This window comes from Coenobita brevimanus, chromosome 44 (assembly GCF_032717465.1).
Source record: "Coenobita brevimanus isolate Jiangsu-jjx chromosome 44, ASM3271746v2, whole genome shotgun sequence".
NCBI lineage: Eukaryota > Metazoa > Arthropoda > Malacostraca > Decapoda > Coenobitidae > Coenobita > Coenobita brevimanus.
The window spans coordinates 45,436,292-45,449,620 of record NC_136997.1 but is presented as its reverse complement, the minus strand read 5'-3'; the positions used below and the strand labels follow the sequence as shown (position 1 = coordinate 45,449,620).

The window sequence follows — 13,329 nt, the reverse complement described above, 5'->3', positions numbered from 1 at the left end:
TCCCATCCATATACTCTGCTACTGTACTGTATATGTTGATCTGCCATGAGGACATCACACAACCTTGTATTACTCCAACACTGATACCAAGCCAGCACTTAGATGCCCACCTACTCTTACACAGGCGTCACTACCACCATTACACTCTTAACCCCTAAAACGCGGCTGTGTACGCGCGATCCCCCCCCTGTGGCGGGGTTGTAGCGGGGTCTGAGTACCTGTGGAAAAATATTTGCCAAAAATCATAGATTAACCCTAGAGCATTAAAATTTTTATGGCATATATTACTTACATTCAGCTATCTCCTGAGCCACATGTTGAGCCTTCGTTGACTACCAAAGGACTTGTGAAGACTTGCAAAGTTGGGTAACAAAGTCTTCACTCTCACACCTCCAGAAACCCGGTTTTCTTTCTACCACAGCCTCAGTCTGTCACAGTACACTTTATACAACAACGTAAAGGTAGTTAGGAATCCGTATTTGTACAATAAGCACTGAAAATAAGGCTAAAATCAACGGAGCGTACGGCCGACATGCACTGTGGCGGCGGTTTTCCCATCACTCAACAAACATTTCCATTTTCACAGCTAAAAACATGTATACTACATTATTTTCAATCATATTACTTCCCAAAAGATCACCACGGCGCGCTTTTTATTCTGCCTTACGTCCGCCACTTTATTCTCGTTCCTGTCGGCCGCTTGCACTGACTGGGAAGAGCTAGAACTCGCCATAATCTCACTTTCAAAGCCTGCAGTAAACTAACACTAAACAGAGGCAAAAGCTAGTGTTACAACTGGGGAAACAAGCGTTTCCTAGTAGCATAAACTGCTTGTGAGAGGAGATCGAAGATTTACAGTTCTGAGCGCTCAGAGCGCTGCCATGTATCACAGCCAGGCTGGCCGGGCCGTGGTAGGGGGGGTACGGGGGGAAAACGCGATATTTGGCAACAACTGAGGTCAGTAGTACAAAGGTAAAGTATGCTAGTTGTAGCTAGAGGATGGTGGTACTGATAGACAATACCAGCTGGAGCCTGCTTGCCCGCGGTTATTCAAAATATACTAAAATCGCAAACGCGACGACCCGCCGTCCTGCCCTTATGGCTGAGCGTCGCAAACGCGACGATCAGCGTTTTAGGGGTTAAAAGCATTCAACAGCTTATCTACACTATAGGTGTGAAAAACATTTTATAACCCCTCTCTGTTTGCTTTGTATGCTTTCTACAGATCCATATATGTCTTAAATACCTTTTATTGTTACCTCATTATTATCATCATTGTCTTGATTTTTTTCCCATCGAATGATAGGATGAGGTAGGATCCAGAAACAAGGGAAAGAAGTACAGAAGTGGGAAAACAGTCAACAACATGCTGTGACATAAGCCACACAATCATGCTTACTACATTCAGTACACTGGAAACACTCACAAGTTATGCACACTTTTAAATGCTGAGGTACTTTTATGTAGTTTTCAGAATGGTAGTTGGTGGATAGTTAGCTATCATCAGCCTGGTGAAGTGTGGCTACATTCTGAGTAACAAGGCACATACTTATCAGTGTTATGCAGGAAACGACCACAAATAAATAGAGTCAAAGTCCAAGCCCAAACTTTCACATTTTTACACATCTTATTACACAGCATAGATTATTTCTGTCCCAACAACATCCAGCCACATACTGGACACTTAGTTTAGCTCCCAGTCCACAGAAAAGATCAGCTGTACTATGCCAAACCTCAGTGTGGGGATTCCTTAAGGGGATGCATAGTGTTATTACTTTTGAAATGGTAACAGCAGTCCTAGTATACCTTCGGGGGGTGATGATGATGATGGTGTGGGTCAGTGAAAGTGGATATTCTACAGCTGTGTATACTCATGTTAGTATGGAGTGATACACCATGCAAGGCAACTTACACCTAGAGCAGAAGAAGAATGATGGTAGGGTAACATGTCAGCCTCATATGACTCCCACTTAGCTGAATTATTGTTGTTGCTTAAACCCAGTCTGTCTGGTTGAACAGATCCATCAACCACAGGTAAGAAGCTGCTTCTGTGGGACCATCCTACAAGTACATATGCCAGGAATGGAACCAGTGCCCTTGCTAAGTCAGGGTTGGACCGTGGTCCTTCCTCATGAGAAGTTGCAAGGAAATATAAGGTTTGGCTTTGAGTGAATGTTGCAGCTGCTTCAGCCACCATGTGCAGGCTTATCATTAGTACATCTCAACTAAGTGAAAAAGAGGGCAGTGTCTTGACCCTGGAAAGGCTAATGGTGGTAGCATTAATATTCTCAGACTCCTTCTTAGGTGAATAAAATCATCTAGCATTAGTAGGAATAGAATAGAAGAGTCAGGTCAACCGTGAGAGGGTTACTTGACCCTAGATTTTGGACTAAGAATGCCACAGTGCCTGTGAGTGACTTGTTGAGCCCTCCCAAAAGCCAGTGCTGTGGTAAGTGGAGAGGGCTAATGCAAATATGATACTCTGAGGTGTTATTATTTGGGGTATCTGAAATGGTTTGGTGATGTGGAGAGTATGAGGAATGAGAGACTGATTAGTAGTGTGTGTGTGTGAGTGAAGTGGAAGGGGAGAAGTGGAGGGGGAGGCGCATGAGATACCCAGCTATGGCGTCATTAGAAGTACCCAAAGACTGTTTGATTATGTGGGGAGAATGGAGAAATATATTGACTAGGAGAGTGAGTGATGTAGAGGAGGAGGCTAAGAATAAGGTGAAGGGAATGTGAGGTATGTGGGTGAGGGTTGTGTAAGCTGGGGGGAGGATAGTCTGATGGGAGAGGACAGTTTGACATGGAGGTGGTTTATTTGTGGCCACACTCTACAATATTAAAGCTTCTGGCTAAAGATAGATGGGTGGTTTGATCCTGGTGGGGGTGCAGGAAGGGAGGAAGGTTGCGTTGTGCAGAGTGAGGGCTGCAAACGATGATACTGTAAGGAACTATCAGGTGCCACTGCAGCTCTTGTCTAAAGGGTTTGACTAGGTGCTGAAAGATGTCTTCACACGGTGGCACTCATATGAGGGAAATTTAGCAGTCTTCAACTGCTGAAGATCCTAGTAGTTTCAACTGAGGGGAATTCCTGTGGTCTTGAGCTGTGATGGATACAAGCAGCTTTTAGCTGAAGGGAATTCTAGTAGTAGTTAGCTAAGGCAAATTCTAATAGTACTGTATTTAGCTGAAGGGAATTCTACTAGTCCTAACTGAAGGGAATTTTACTAGTCTTGAGCAGAGGGGAATTCTAGTAATGAAGAGGCAGCCGAGAGGAATTCTCCGTCAAGAAGGGGAGACTGTCTTGATTAACCTTTGGACTGCGCAAAGTTCCCGCAGCTGAATAGAGTAAGTTCGATAGAAGCCAAAGTATAATAGATGAAACAACCATGGCAGTTAAATGGATAAGCAGCAGAACTTCTTGTTAAAAGGCTTATTTAAATGGCCGCGGGATTATTGGAGCAAACATGGCGGCCGAGAGGACCAATAGGAAGCCCAGACCAGACAGCCTCCATGATTGTTTGTTTCCCTGTGTTGCAGAGAAGGACGCACAAATCTCATAGAAAGTTGAACACATCAGCTTGGATTTTCGGTGGAAAGTGACCCTATATTAAATGCAGGTAATGGGAGCGTGTCACAACCCTCATTTGGGCCTCTATAGTGGCTAAATAAGGGTGAAATGGGTCAAAATAGGAAATTACAGACGCCAGACTGGTCGGGTCCAAAATGTTTACGAAGGTTATGTGATGATCAGCTGATTTCACCCCAGCCTTACCTGCTCCTCTCTCCCCATTTATTTATGAATTTTTGGGCGCGGAGCATCCAATAGATTGACATGTTAACAGGTTCTGGGGATTTTAGGGGATTATGGTTGAGAAAAACTGCAAATTGGAGATGCGTAGGGGAAATTAATCTCCAGGTGAATTGCGGGGTCGAGGGGAAATTGAGCTTGAATATCGTGAAAATAACTTGTTTTTAATCAATTTCGGGTTCCTCAGAGGTCTTCGAGTCATTATTTGAGGTTACTGTTGCAAGAAACGGGAAATTGGAGAAGCGTAGGAGGATTTAAATCGCCAGGTCAATTGCGGAGTCAAGGGAAATTGGGACATACAACATGGAAGTAATCGAGTTTTTATTGATTTGGAGGGTTCCTTAAAAGATGATCTGTGTATCATATAAGATCGTGGATAGGGGAAAGGGGAAATTAGGTGAGCTTTGGGTAAATTAACATGCAGGTGAATTATGGAGTTAGAGGATGATGGTATGTGGAAGTACTTGAGCTCTTGGTATGGGGTTTTTGCTTCTCAGATTCTCCATTTGCCATTTACATGTATAGTAAAACAAAAAATAAAGTGTAGGTGCTTTAGGGAAATGATTGTCAATATAAAGTACAGAGTTGATGGAAATTGACATGAACTCTGGCTAAGAAATAAGTTTTTTGTGGATCAGGTTCCTCACTGATGTTGATTGTTATTTGGGATTAGGCTTATAGTTGGGGGGGAAAGTCTGAATTGAAGGTGCTTTGGGGAAATTGACTTTATGAAAGCAACTGAGTTTTAGGGATTTCTGGCTCCTTATGTTCTGTTTACTGGTAGCATTTAAGGTAATGGTTTGGGGGGAAAAGTGGAGGTGTTTAAGTGAAATATATATCTAGATGAAATAAGGCCATACCATGTTGAGTACACCGCTTCCCGTCCGATCAGCGAAGTTAAGCAACGTTGGGTCTGGTTAGTACTTGGATGGGTGACCGCATGGGAACACCAGATGCTGTTGGCATAATGTTCTCCCTACGTGTCAGGTGGGGTTGGTGGAGGATTAGTGCCCCTCCCTGTAAAACAATTAACTCAGCCCTGGGCCACCCCGTTTGGGATACATGGCGTCTGGCAGTGAATGAATGAATGAATGAAATAAGGATGAAAAGTGAACTCTGTGGATGGAATTGGGTTTTTTATATTTTCTTTTTTTCTCTCAAAGATATCTTGATTATTTTTTGAAATTATAAATGGAGGAAAGAAGGATTGGAATGCTTTGGGGAAATTGATCCATAACTTAGATGAAGTAAGTTGATGAGAATTGACTGTAATTGTGGAAGCAATTGAGTTATATATTTTTTTATTCCTCAGAGATCCAGTTACCATTTGTGATTTTACTTGGGGAAAAAAGGAAAATCAGAGATTTGTGGGGAAATTAATCTTCAATTAAAGTAATGAGCGGAGGAGAAATTGCAATAAACTGTAGAAAGAACTGAGTTTTTATTGATTGGCAGTTGGTTACAGATATTCCTGATTAGCTACAAGGAAATTTGGGATACTGTATTGGGGGAAGTTAATTCTTTGAAAAAAATGGAATACTGTAATAGCATTATCTTTGTATCCAGAGTTATTTTTATTTATTTATTTATTTTTTTTATCATTCATTACAGATGATACCATTACAGTTTTTATTTAGGTTTATACAGTAGTTGGAGGAAACTGAGATACATAGGACAAAAAATTGGATGTGGTTACAGGAAATTAACTCCTTTAATTATTGACATTTATATATTTGTTAGTATCGAGAGGCAAATTTATTTGGTTTAGGGGAGAAATTTGCAATTAAAGTGGCAAGACACAGCTTTTAATAGCCCTTTCAGTTAAAGAAGAAAAAAAATCTTATCAGAAATTGTCTGCAAGCACAAGTACCGGTAGCCAAGCATGAATAAACATATTAAATATGCGATACATCATCTGATTCAAGGAGCTAACAAGTTTGGGCAAAAATGGCATTCAGGGTAATATATGCGAGAGGAATTAGAGTTGTTATGAATTTTGGATTCGTACAGTTACAGGGTATGTGAGTAGTACATGGAGAGCCTGTGAAAGTTAACCCAGTTTACTCTAGTTATGTACCGTAGCTAATGAGAAAAGCTTGGCTGATGATGTTTCCAGTGTGACTTTGAGGTCCATGTAGTGGGTGATATAAAGGGATACCCTATGGAAATATATATATCCAATACTGTATAGGCTGATTATGTACTGTATTGCTAATGATATTTCCTTGAACTTGAGGAACCTGCTTGATCAGTATTGGGAAGTTATTTGATTGTAATGATTAGCTGTTAGATTTTTAAAAGGTCACATCACCAAGTTTTGAAAGTCATTGCCCACTGCATTGTTAAGTATCACAAGGAAGTGGATTAATTTTATAGCAAGTTTAACCTTCCGGAGATCTCTAACCCCCTCTCGGCCTGAGTAATGACAAGGACTAGTGAGATTAGAGGGCTGATTTAACTAAGAACCAAGGAGACTTATTCTTGCCTCATAGCTAAGGCCCATAGAACTTCATTCACCTGCAGATGTGCATTAAAGTTGTGGGAGTGGCCTAGTTCCATCAGTTGAAAACAAAAATAACTTTAATGTATACCAAAATATCTGTATACATAACATATGGGGGAATAAGGAAGGAATGAAGTGCTGATAAGTTAATTTTCCATTGCGTGAGGCGAATCTGTAGCTAAATATTATACAGTATCATTTCTAGTTTGGATGTGAGTTGCATTGTTTCTTTAGTTTTTCCCTTTCTTATGTTTCATGTTCAATATGGTGTGAAGTGTTTAGGTTAAATAGCATGGCAGAATCCAGTATGATAGCTGTGGCACTATGTAAATTAGCCTCATCATTACAGCAAGATATTTTCATTTTGTTTATGATACTAACATTCTGGTTTATTTGTCTGGAAAGACATATTGTCATGATCATCGTCATCTCTCTTTCCCATGTGGGTGTAGAGGGAAGGATCCAGAAACAGAACTGGAAGAGAAGCTGGTGAAGGGATTAAAAGTCAGTACTAGTAATTCATTTTAAGCACATTCTTAACATACCTGGCTACTGGTACTTTATACATTAGGGAGTTAGCTACTGTACTTGATGCATGATTAGCTAAGGCATGAAAGACTGTTTGGATGGAATTAGAGCCCATGTAGTATGTTGTGCTTATAGGGTGAAATATTCAAGAATTTGTAAGGAAGAAAAGAAACCACATCACCATAACATGATATCTTCCTTCCTATAACAAGTTTGAACAAAGATGGTGATGCTGATGATGTACGTACTTTGTCCATAAGCACAGTAAATGCTCAGTGTGTTCTTGTGTTGCAGGGTGAAATATGTCAAGAACTCCTAAGGAAGGAAAGGAACCAAAGCCCCACCGGGTGCGGACACACACCATTATGGGTCAGGAAGAGGTCGGCGCCGGAAAGAAGTCTTACTGGCCAGAACTTGAGATAACAGGTGGGTACTTTTATGGTTTTATAGCCGTATTATTAACACTTAGAAGGTGAGAGTGTAAGATTGTTCCAAACTTTTTACAGCATCCCATGTTTTATGACTGGGATATGTTTTTGAAAATCAGCTGTGTAGCAAATTTAGTGTTGTACCCTAACGATTGTATAGTGAGAAACTGGGCTTTGTAGCAATCTATCTATTTATCTATTTATAGCCCGAGGCCCTAATCCCGCAAAGGGCGGCTGCAGACAAAACGCCTCCAAGTCGCTCTGTCACCCACCATTTGACTACCCTCCCCCCAGCTCACTCCCCCTTCCCTCCTATACCTCTCAACTCCATCCCTCCACCTCATCCTCAGTCTTCCCCTCCTTCTCCCTCCCTCCACCTCACCTACATACACCCTCTTAGTCAGTCTTTCATTCTCCATTCTCTCCACATGTCCAAACCACCTCAGTGTATTTCTCCTAATCTTCTCAACCACATCCACATCCACCCCACAACGTTCTTTCACTTCTTCATTCATCAGCCTGTCCCTCCATGTCACTCCACATGCTTCTCTCAAGCAGCTCATTTCCATTGCTCTCACTCTTGACTTGTTCCCCTCTTGCAAGGTCCATGCCTCGCTTCCATACGTCAGGGTAGGGATCACAATACTATCATGCAATGACTTCTGAACTTTCATACCCACCTCCCTATTTCTCATCACTGCTTTTAGTGATCATATGTGAAAAAAAGTGAAGGTGCTAAAGTATTACGATCATACCGTATCAGCGAATGTTCAGTCATAGGGCTTACTGTACTTTTTTTTTAACCCATGATGAAAGTAAGGGCTGATGCACACTACTGTATACTGTATATCATGTCTCTGTTCCTTTGCGGATCGTCGCTGTCTCATCAAAGTTGCCCAAAATGTATACCATCATCATGACTATGCACAGTGTATGCAAAGCAGTTTATTAGGTTTGTTGCCTCTTTAATTTGGCTTTGAGCAGCTTGCATTAATTGTTCATTTCAGCACCAGCCAGTCATTTTCAAATATTCTTCCAGAGAAAGTCAAGGAATGGGACCGATGCATACCAGGTACGTGACAGTACTGGACCATCATTTGATTATTTAGAATATTGATGGAACTGAGATGATCCGTGGTGGAATGGAGACACGATAGGTAGTGTGAATCAACCTTAAAAGTGTGTCTGGCCACTGTGCCTCATTGCTGTGACTTTTCAAACAGAAATTGTTAGGTAGGCTATAGCCTTCATGAACCCTTTCAGTAATTATGAGGCTCTTTCTGATGCTGAGTAGAATGATGTGGAAGTAATAAGAAGAAAGTACCAGTATGCATCATGGTACTGAAGGGGTTAATAGCTTATAAATGAAAATCTGTTGTATGTTGTTACTTAAATTTTTACAGGACTGAGTTAGACTTATTATACTTCATCATTTGGTGGTGATTTATCATGTGCATCCATCTGTCTGTCTCCATTTTTGTGTGTGTTTGGCTTTATTTCTTATTTGTTTGTTTCTTGGAGCCATCACTAACCTTAGCTATCTACATCACAGGAAATATCCGAAACATCAGTCCAGCAGTGTGGCGGCTGCAGCACCTCACGTCTCTGTACCTGAATGACAACTGTCTGTCTCGTATTCCCGCTGAAATATCCCGCCTCGAACACCTTATGTATCTGGACCTCTCATGTAACAAAATTCGCAGCCTCCCAGCCGAAATTGGAGAATTAACGCGACTCAGGTGGGTGAAATGTGTAAACCATCTTGCCTCTACTGGTCGTTTCCATCAACCGTCTCTCTCTCTCTCTCTCTCTCTCTCTCTCTCTCTCCCGCTCCTTTCTTCCCCTTTTTACAGTATGGTGTGTATCCTGCCTTGCCTTTGTGCATCTCCAGCCTGACCTAACCTCCCAGCTAAAGTTAACAATTCTTTTCATATGAGTACAGTACTGTGTAATGTAAGCCCAAGCTTTTTGAGGGGGTTACCCGAATGGACACTTGCAAGAAACAAGTTTTTATGAAGTACTGTAGTAAAATTCTTAATACCAGTAAATGGCTCCCACAGCCATAGTTTAATTCTATAGAGGCATGAAAACCCTTTGTAGTGCACCAAAGCATTACCAGATATTAGAATCTGCTTCTTTAACCCCTTAAACGCGGCCGTGAACAGTTGCACCCCCCCGAGTGGCGGGGTTGTATCGCGGTATGAGTACCTGTAGGAAAATATTAGCCAAAAATCAGAGATTAACCCTAGAACATTATACTTGGTATTGCAGATAGTACTTACATTCAGCTTTCTCCAGAGACAGGTGTTGAGCCTTCGTGGACTACCCAAGGACTTGTGGAGACTTGCGAAGTTGGGTAACCAAATCTTCACTTTCACACCTCCAGCAACCCAGTTTCCCCTCTACCACAGCCTCATTCTGTCACAGTAAACTTTATACTACAACGTAAAGGTAGTTAGGAATCCGTATTTGTACAATAAGCACTGCAAATAAGGCTAAAGTCAATGGAGCGTACGGCTGACATGCAGCGCGGCGGCGGTCTTCCCGTCACTCAACAAACATTTCCATTTTCACAGCTAAAAATATGTATACTACATTATTTTCAATCATATTACTTCCCAAAAGATCACCACGTCGCGCTTTTTATTCTGCCTTACGCCCGTCACTTTATTCTCGTTCCTGTCGGCCGCTTGCACTGACTCGGAAGAGCTAGAACTCGCCATAATGTCACTTTGAAAGCCTGCGGTAAACTGACGCTAAACAGGGGCAAACCGTGAGAAAAAAAGCTAGTGTTACAACTGGGGAAACAAGCGTTTCCTATTAGCATAAACTGCTTGTGAGAGGAGAGCGTAGATTTACAGTTCTGAGCACTCAGAGCGCTGCCATGTATCACAGCCAGGCTGGCAGGGGCCGTGGTGGGGGGGGGACGGGGGAAAAACGCGATACTTGGCAACAACGGAGGTCAGTGGTACAAAGGTCAAGTGTGCTAAAAGTAGCTAAAGGGTGGTGGTACTGATAGATAATACCAGCTGGAGCCTGCCTGCCCGCGGTTATTCAAAATTTACTAGAATCGCAAACGCGACACTCCGCCGTTATGTCCTTTTTGCCGAGCGTCGCAAACGCGACGATCCGCGTTTAAAGGGTTAAAAAGTACTTTGAGATTGTCAGCAAACTTTGTTGCATTACTGGTATCCCAGAATACACCTAAAACTAGTGAATTTTTTTAAGTTTTACTCAGCCACAAAAAAAGAAAAAGAAAAAGGAGCCAGTAATTCTAATACTGTACAGTACTGCTAAATACAAAGGCTTAATGTAATGGGAAAACTACTTTATATCTGTCTCCGTCCATTGTGTCATCTCTTTGTCCTTTGTCTGAAGTTCGTGTGTCTGAACTCCTCCTAGAACTAAGTTTCACTCCAGTTCTCAGTTCGGTCTCCCTTTGCTCTCCCCCCCCATCCCCTTTTTTTTTTTTTCCTTGTCACTGCTTTCTCATCATTCCCTCTTCATTTTTTCTTTTCTCCTTGATAATGCTTTCTTTTTTGTATATACTGTTCATATATGGTAGGGTATTGTAGAGTGAGTTAGGCCACTCCTTCAGTGACTGAAAGTACTCATCTTCAGGTGCATGGATCAGCCACCTTTTAGAACTGGTAAATGTGGCTTGAATATATATAGAGAGAGGAGCTGGTAATCTATGAAGACTGTTTACAATTTGTCAGCAGTTTCTTTGCTGGCTTGATTTCATTTTTCATGTTCATAGTGGGGTCTGTCTCAGCCTTTTATTTACATGGCTCTGAAAAAAAAAAAGAGTTCACCCCACGTATGCATCGAATTTGTTCTCCATTTATTTCTCTCCTTCAGACAGAGCGTTTGGTGAAATGTATGCCAAACCTCAGTAGGTGATTGTATGGCAAATTTTAAGCAATGTATTTGATAAATAAAATTAATATCTTATGTGGGGGAACCAGCTTTGTGGAAGTTGGGGGTGCTCATCATCCACTCATTCAGTATAGTGCTGCCTTATGGTCTCTACACCGAGTGACAAGCCAAGTGGTTTCCTGTAACCCAGGAAACCATTAACTCTCCTGAGTGGTAACCATATACTAAATTATGGCACCTGGTGGTTTAGTGGGTAATTAAGGCACTCAAGTTGGATTGATCCTGTGCAGGTGTATATCCAAGAGATAGTTGGGGTTTATTGCTCATGTAATGACACTCAGGGATGTGTGATGCCGGTTACTCTCATCTTAAGTGTCAGGACCAACTTGCCTAGCCCTGGGCTTCTACGCTCCTCATGGGGCAACACAGGATTAGATGATGATGAATGGATGGATAGGTCACCAGCTGATTTCCTTTTTTCAGTAATGTGGAGTGAAGTGGCTCATGGGTTCGATACCACCTGTGTTGGGACAAATCCAATTCAAGTTTCAGTACTTAAGGATTCTAGGACTTATATCAGGTGGTCTGAAACACATGGGTATTTTGCATTTATTCTATCTGTCTATCTATCTATTGCCATACGCCTCAATCCCGCACGGGGTGGCCACAAACAAATCACCTCCACGTCGTCCTGTCCCCCATCATTTCACTGCCCTGGTCCCAACTCACACCTCCCTCTCTCATATATCTCTCCACTTCATCCCTCCATTTCATCCTCTGCCTCCCCCTCCCTCTACCTCACTCACGTATACTCTCCTCGTCAGTCTATCACTCTCCATCCTCTCCACGTGGCCAAACCACTTCAGTGTGTTCCTCCTAATGCTTCTTATCACATCCACATCCACACCACAATGCTTCTTTATATCCTCATTTGTCAGCCTGTCTCTCCATGTGACTCCACAGGGTCCTCTTAGATACTGGTAACTCATTTCCACTGTTCTCACTCTTGACTTGTGTCCTTCCAACAACATCCAAGCTTCACTTCCTTACATTAGAGTTGGTATTACAATACTGCCATGTAGTAACTTTTTCACTTCCATGCTCACTTCCTTGTTTCTTATCACTGCTTTCAAGGAACCAGCATTTATTTAAGGCGCTAAAAAAAAAGTGTAGAATGTGGCAAACAGAAATGTGAGGGAATTGCATATTTAAAGAATTATCTATTCAATAACAGCCATATTTGCAAGCTGTATGATGTTACTGCTGCTGCTGCTGATGATGATAGATGATTACACCTTAAATAATTGTTGTCCTCGCTCTGTTTCAGGGAACTGCTACTCAACAACAACCAGCTTCGCGTCCTACCTTATGAGATTGGCAAACTATTTAACCTGCAGAACATTGGACTTAAGGGCAATCCTCTCACTATGGAAATCCAGGCAGTTTACTCAGAGAGCAACGGTACCCTCAAGCTTCTCTCATACATGCTCGACAACTTGGCAGGTAAGCTGAAGATTGAGTTGTTTTTTTAGGTGAATACAGTGAGTCCTCATTATATGCTCTTTTTTCATCATCTTGCCTTTTTTCCCACCTGCAGGTGGGATGAAGTAGAGTCCAGAAAGCAATAAGGAAGGTGAGAAGCATGAATATTGCAAGAGACAAACCAAAAATGGCTTAGGATGATGTCATGGAGTGTTACCCCAAGGATAAGGGACTGAATGGGGAGGCTGCCAGAGATTGAGCAACATGGAGAGCTGCCTTTAGGTGACCAAGGCCAACATGTGCAAGCATGTTGGAGCTTTTATAAACGATACAGTGTGATGATACGAATCCATGTTGGGTGGATGGACACTTGAGTCGAGTGATGCCAGCTGCCCTCCCCAGGATTTGAACCCAGGCACTAATGGGCCGGCAGCTTCGTAGTCAGTGATGCTAACCACTCAGCCACCCTTGGCTGATCATAGCATGTTGAACAGAAAGATTTATGCCATATATTGACCCTATAACTAATATGCCAAGTATTTACATATTCCTGTAATAACAATATAGGTAGCTACCATATTCCCCCCCCCCCATTCTGATTGGTGCATATACCCTGTTAGCCACACAGGTTACATGTTTTTGGTTATATAGCGGGAGTAATTGGTTTTTGACCTGATATCCCCTCCCCCTTCATA

At 42.1% G+C, this 13,329-nt stretch overlaps 1 protein-coding gene and 1 pseudogene across 1 annotated transcript in view; both read left to right on the top strand.

Annotated features, from left to right (window-relative positions):
* The first annotated feature begins 3,541 nt into the window (after nucleotides 1-3,541).
* Nucleotides 3,542-13,329, top strand: part of twin (CCR4-NOT transcription complex subunit 6-like twin) — a 177,426-nt gene continuing 167,638 nt past the window's right edge. Inside the window, exons 1-4 of the mRNA XM_080271125.1 lie at nucleotides 3,542-3,623; nucleotides 7,140-7,271; nucleotides 8,826-9,012; nucleotides 12,480-12,655. Of these exons, the coding sequence (XP_080127251.1) occupies nucleotides 7,148-7,271; nucleotides 8,826-9,012; nucleotides 12,480-12,655 (487 nt within the window). The 5' untranslated portion in view covers nucleotides 3,542-3,623; nucleotides 7,140-7,147. The remainder of the gene's footprint in view (nucleotides 3,624-7,139; nucleotides 7,272-8,825; nucleotides 9,013-12,479; nucleotides 12,656-13,329) is intronic.
* LOC145398258 (5S ribosomal RNA) lies at nucleotides 4,661-4,779 on the top strand (annotated as a pseudogene).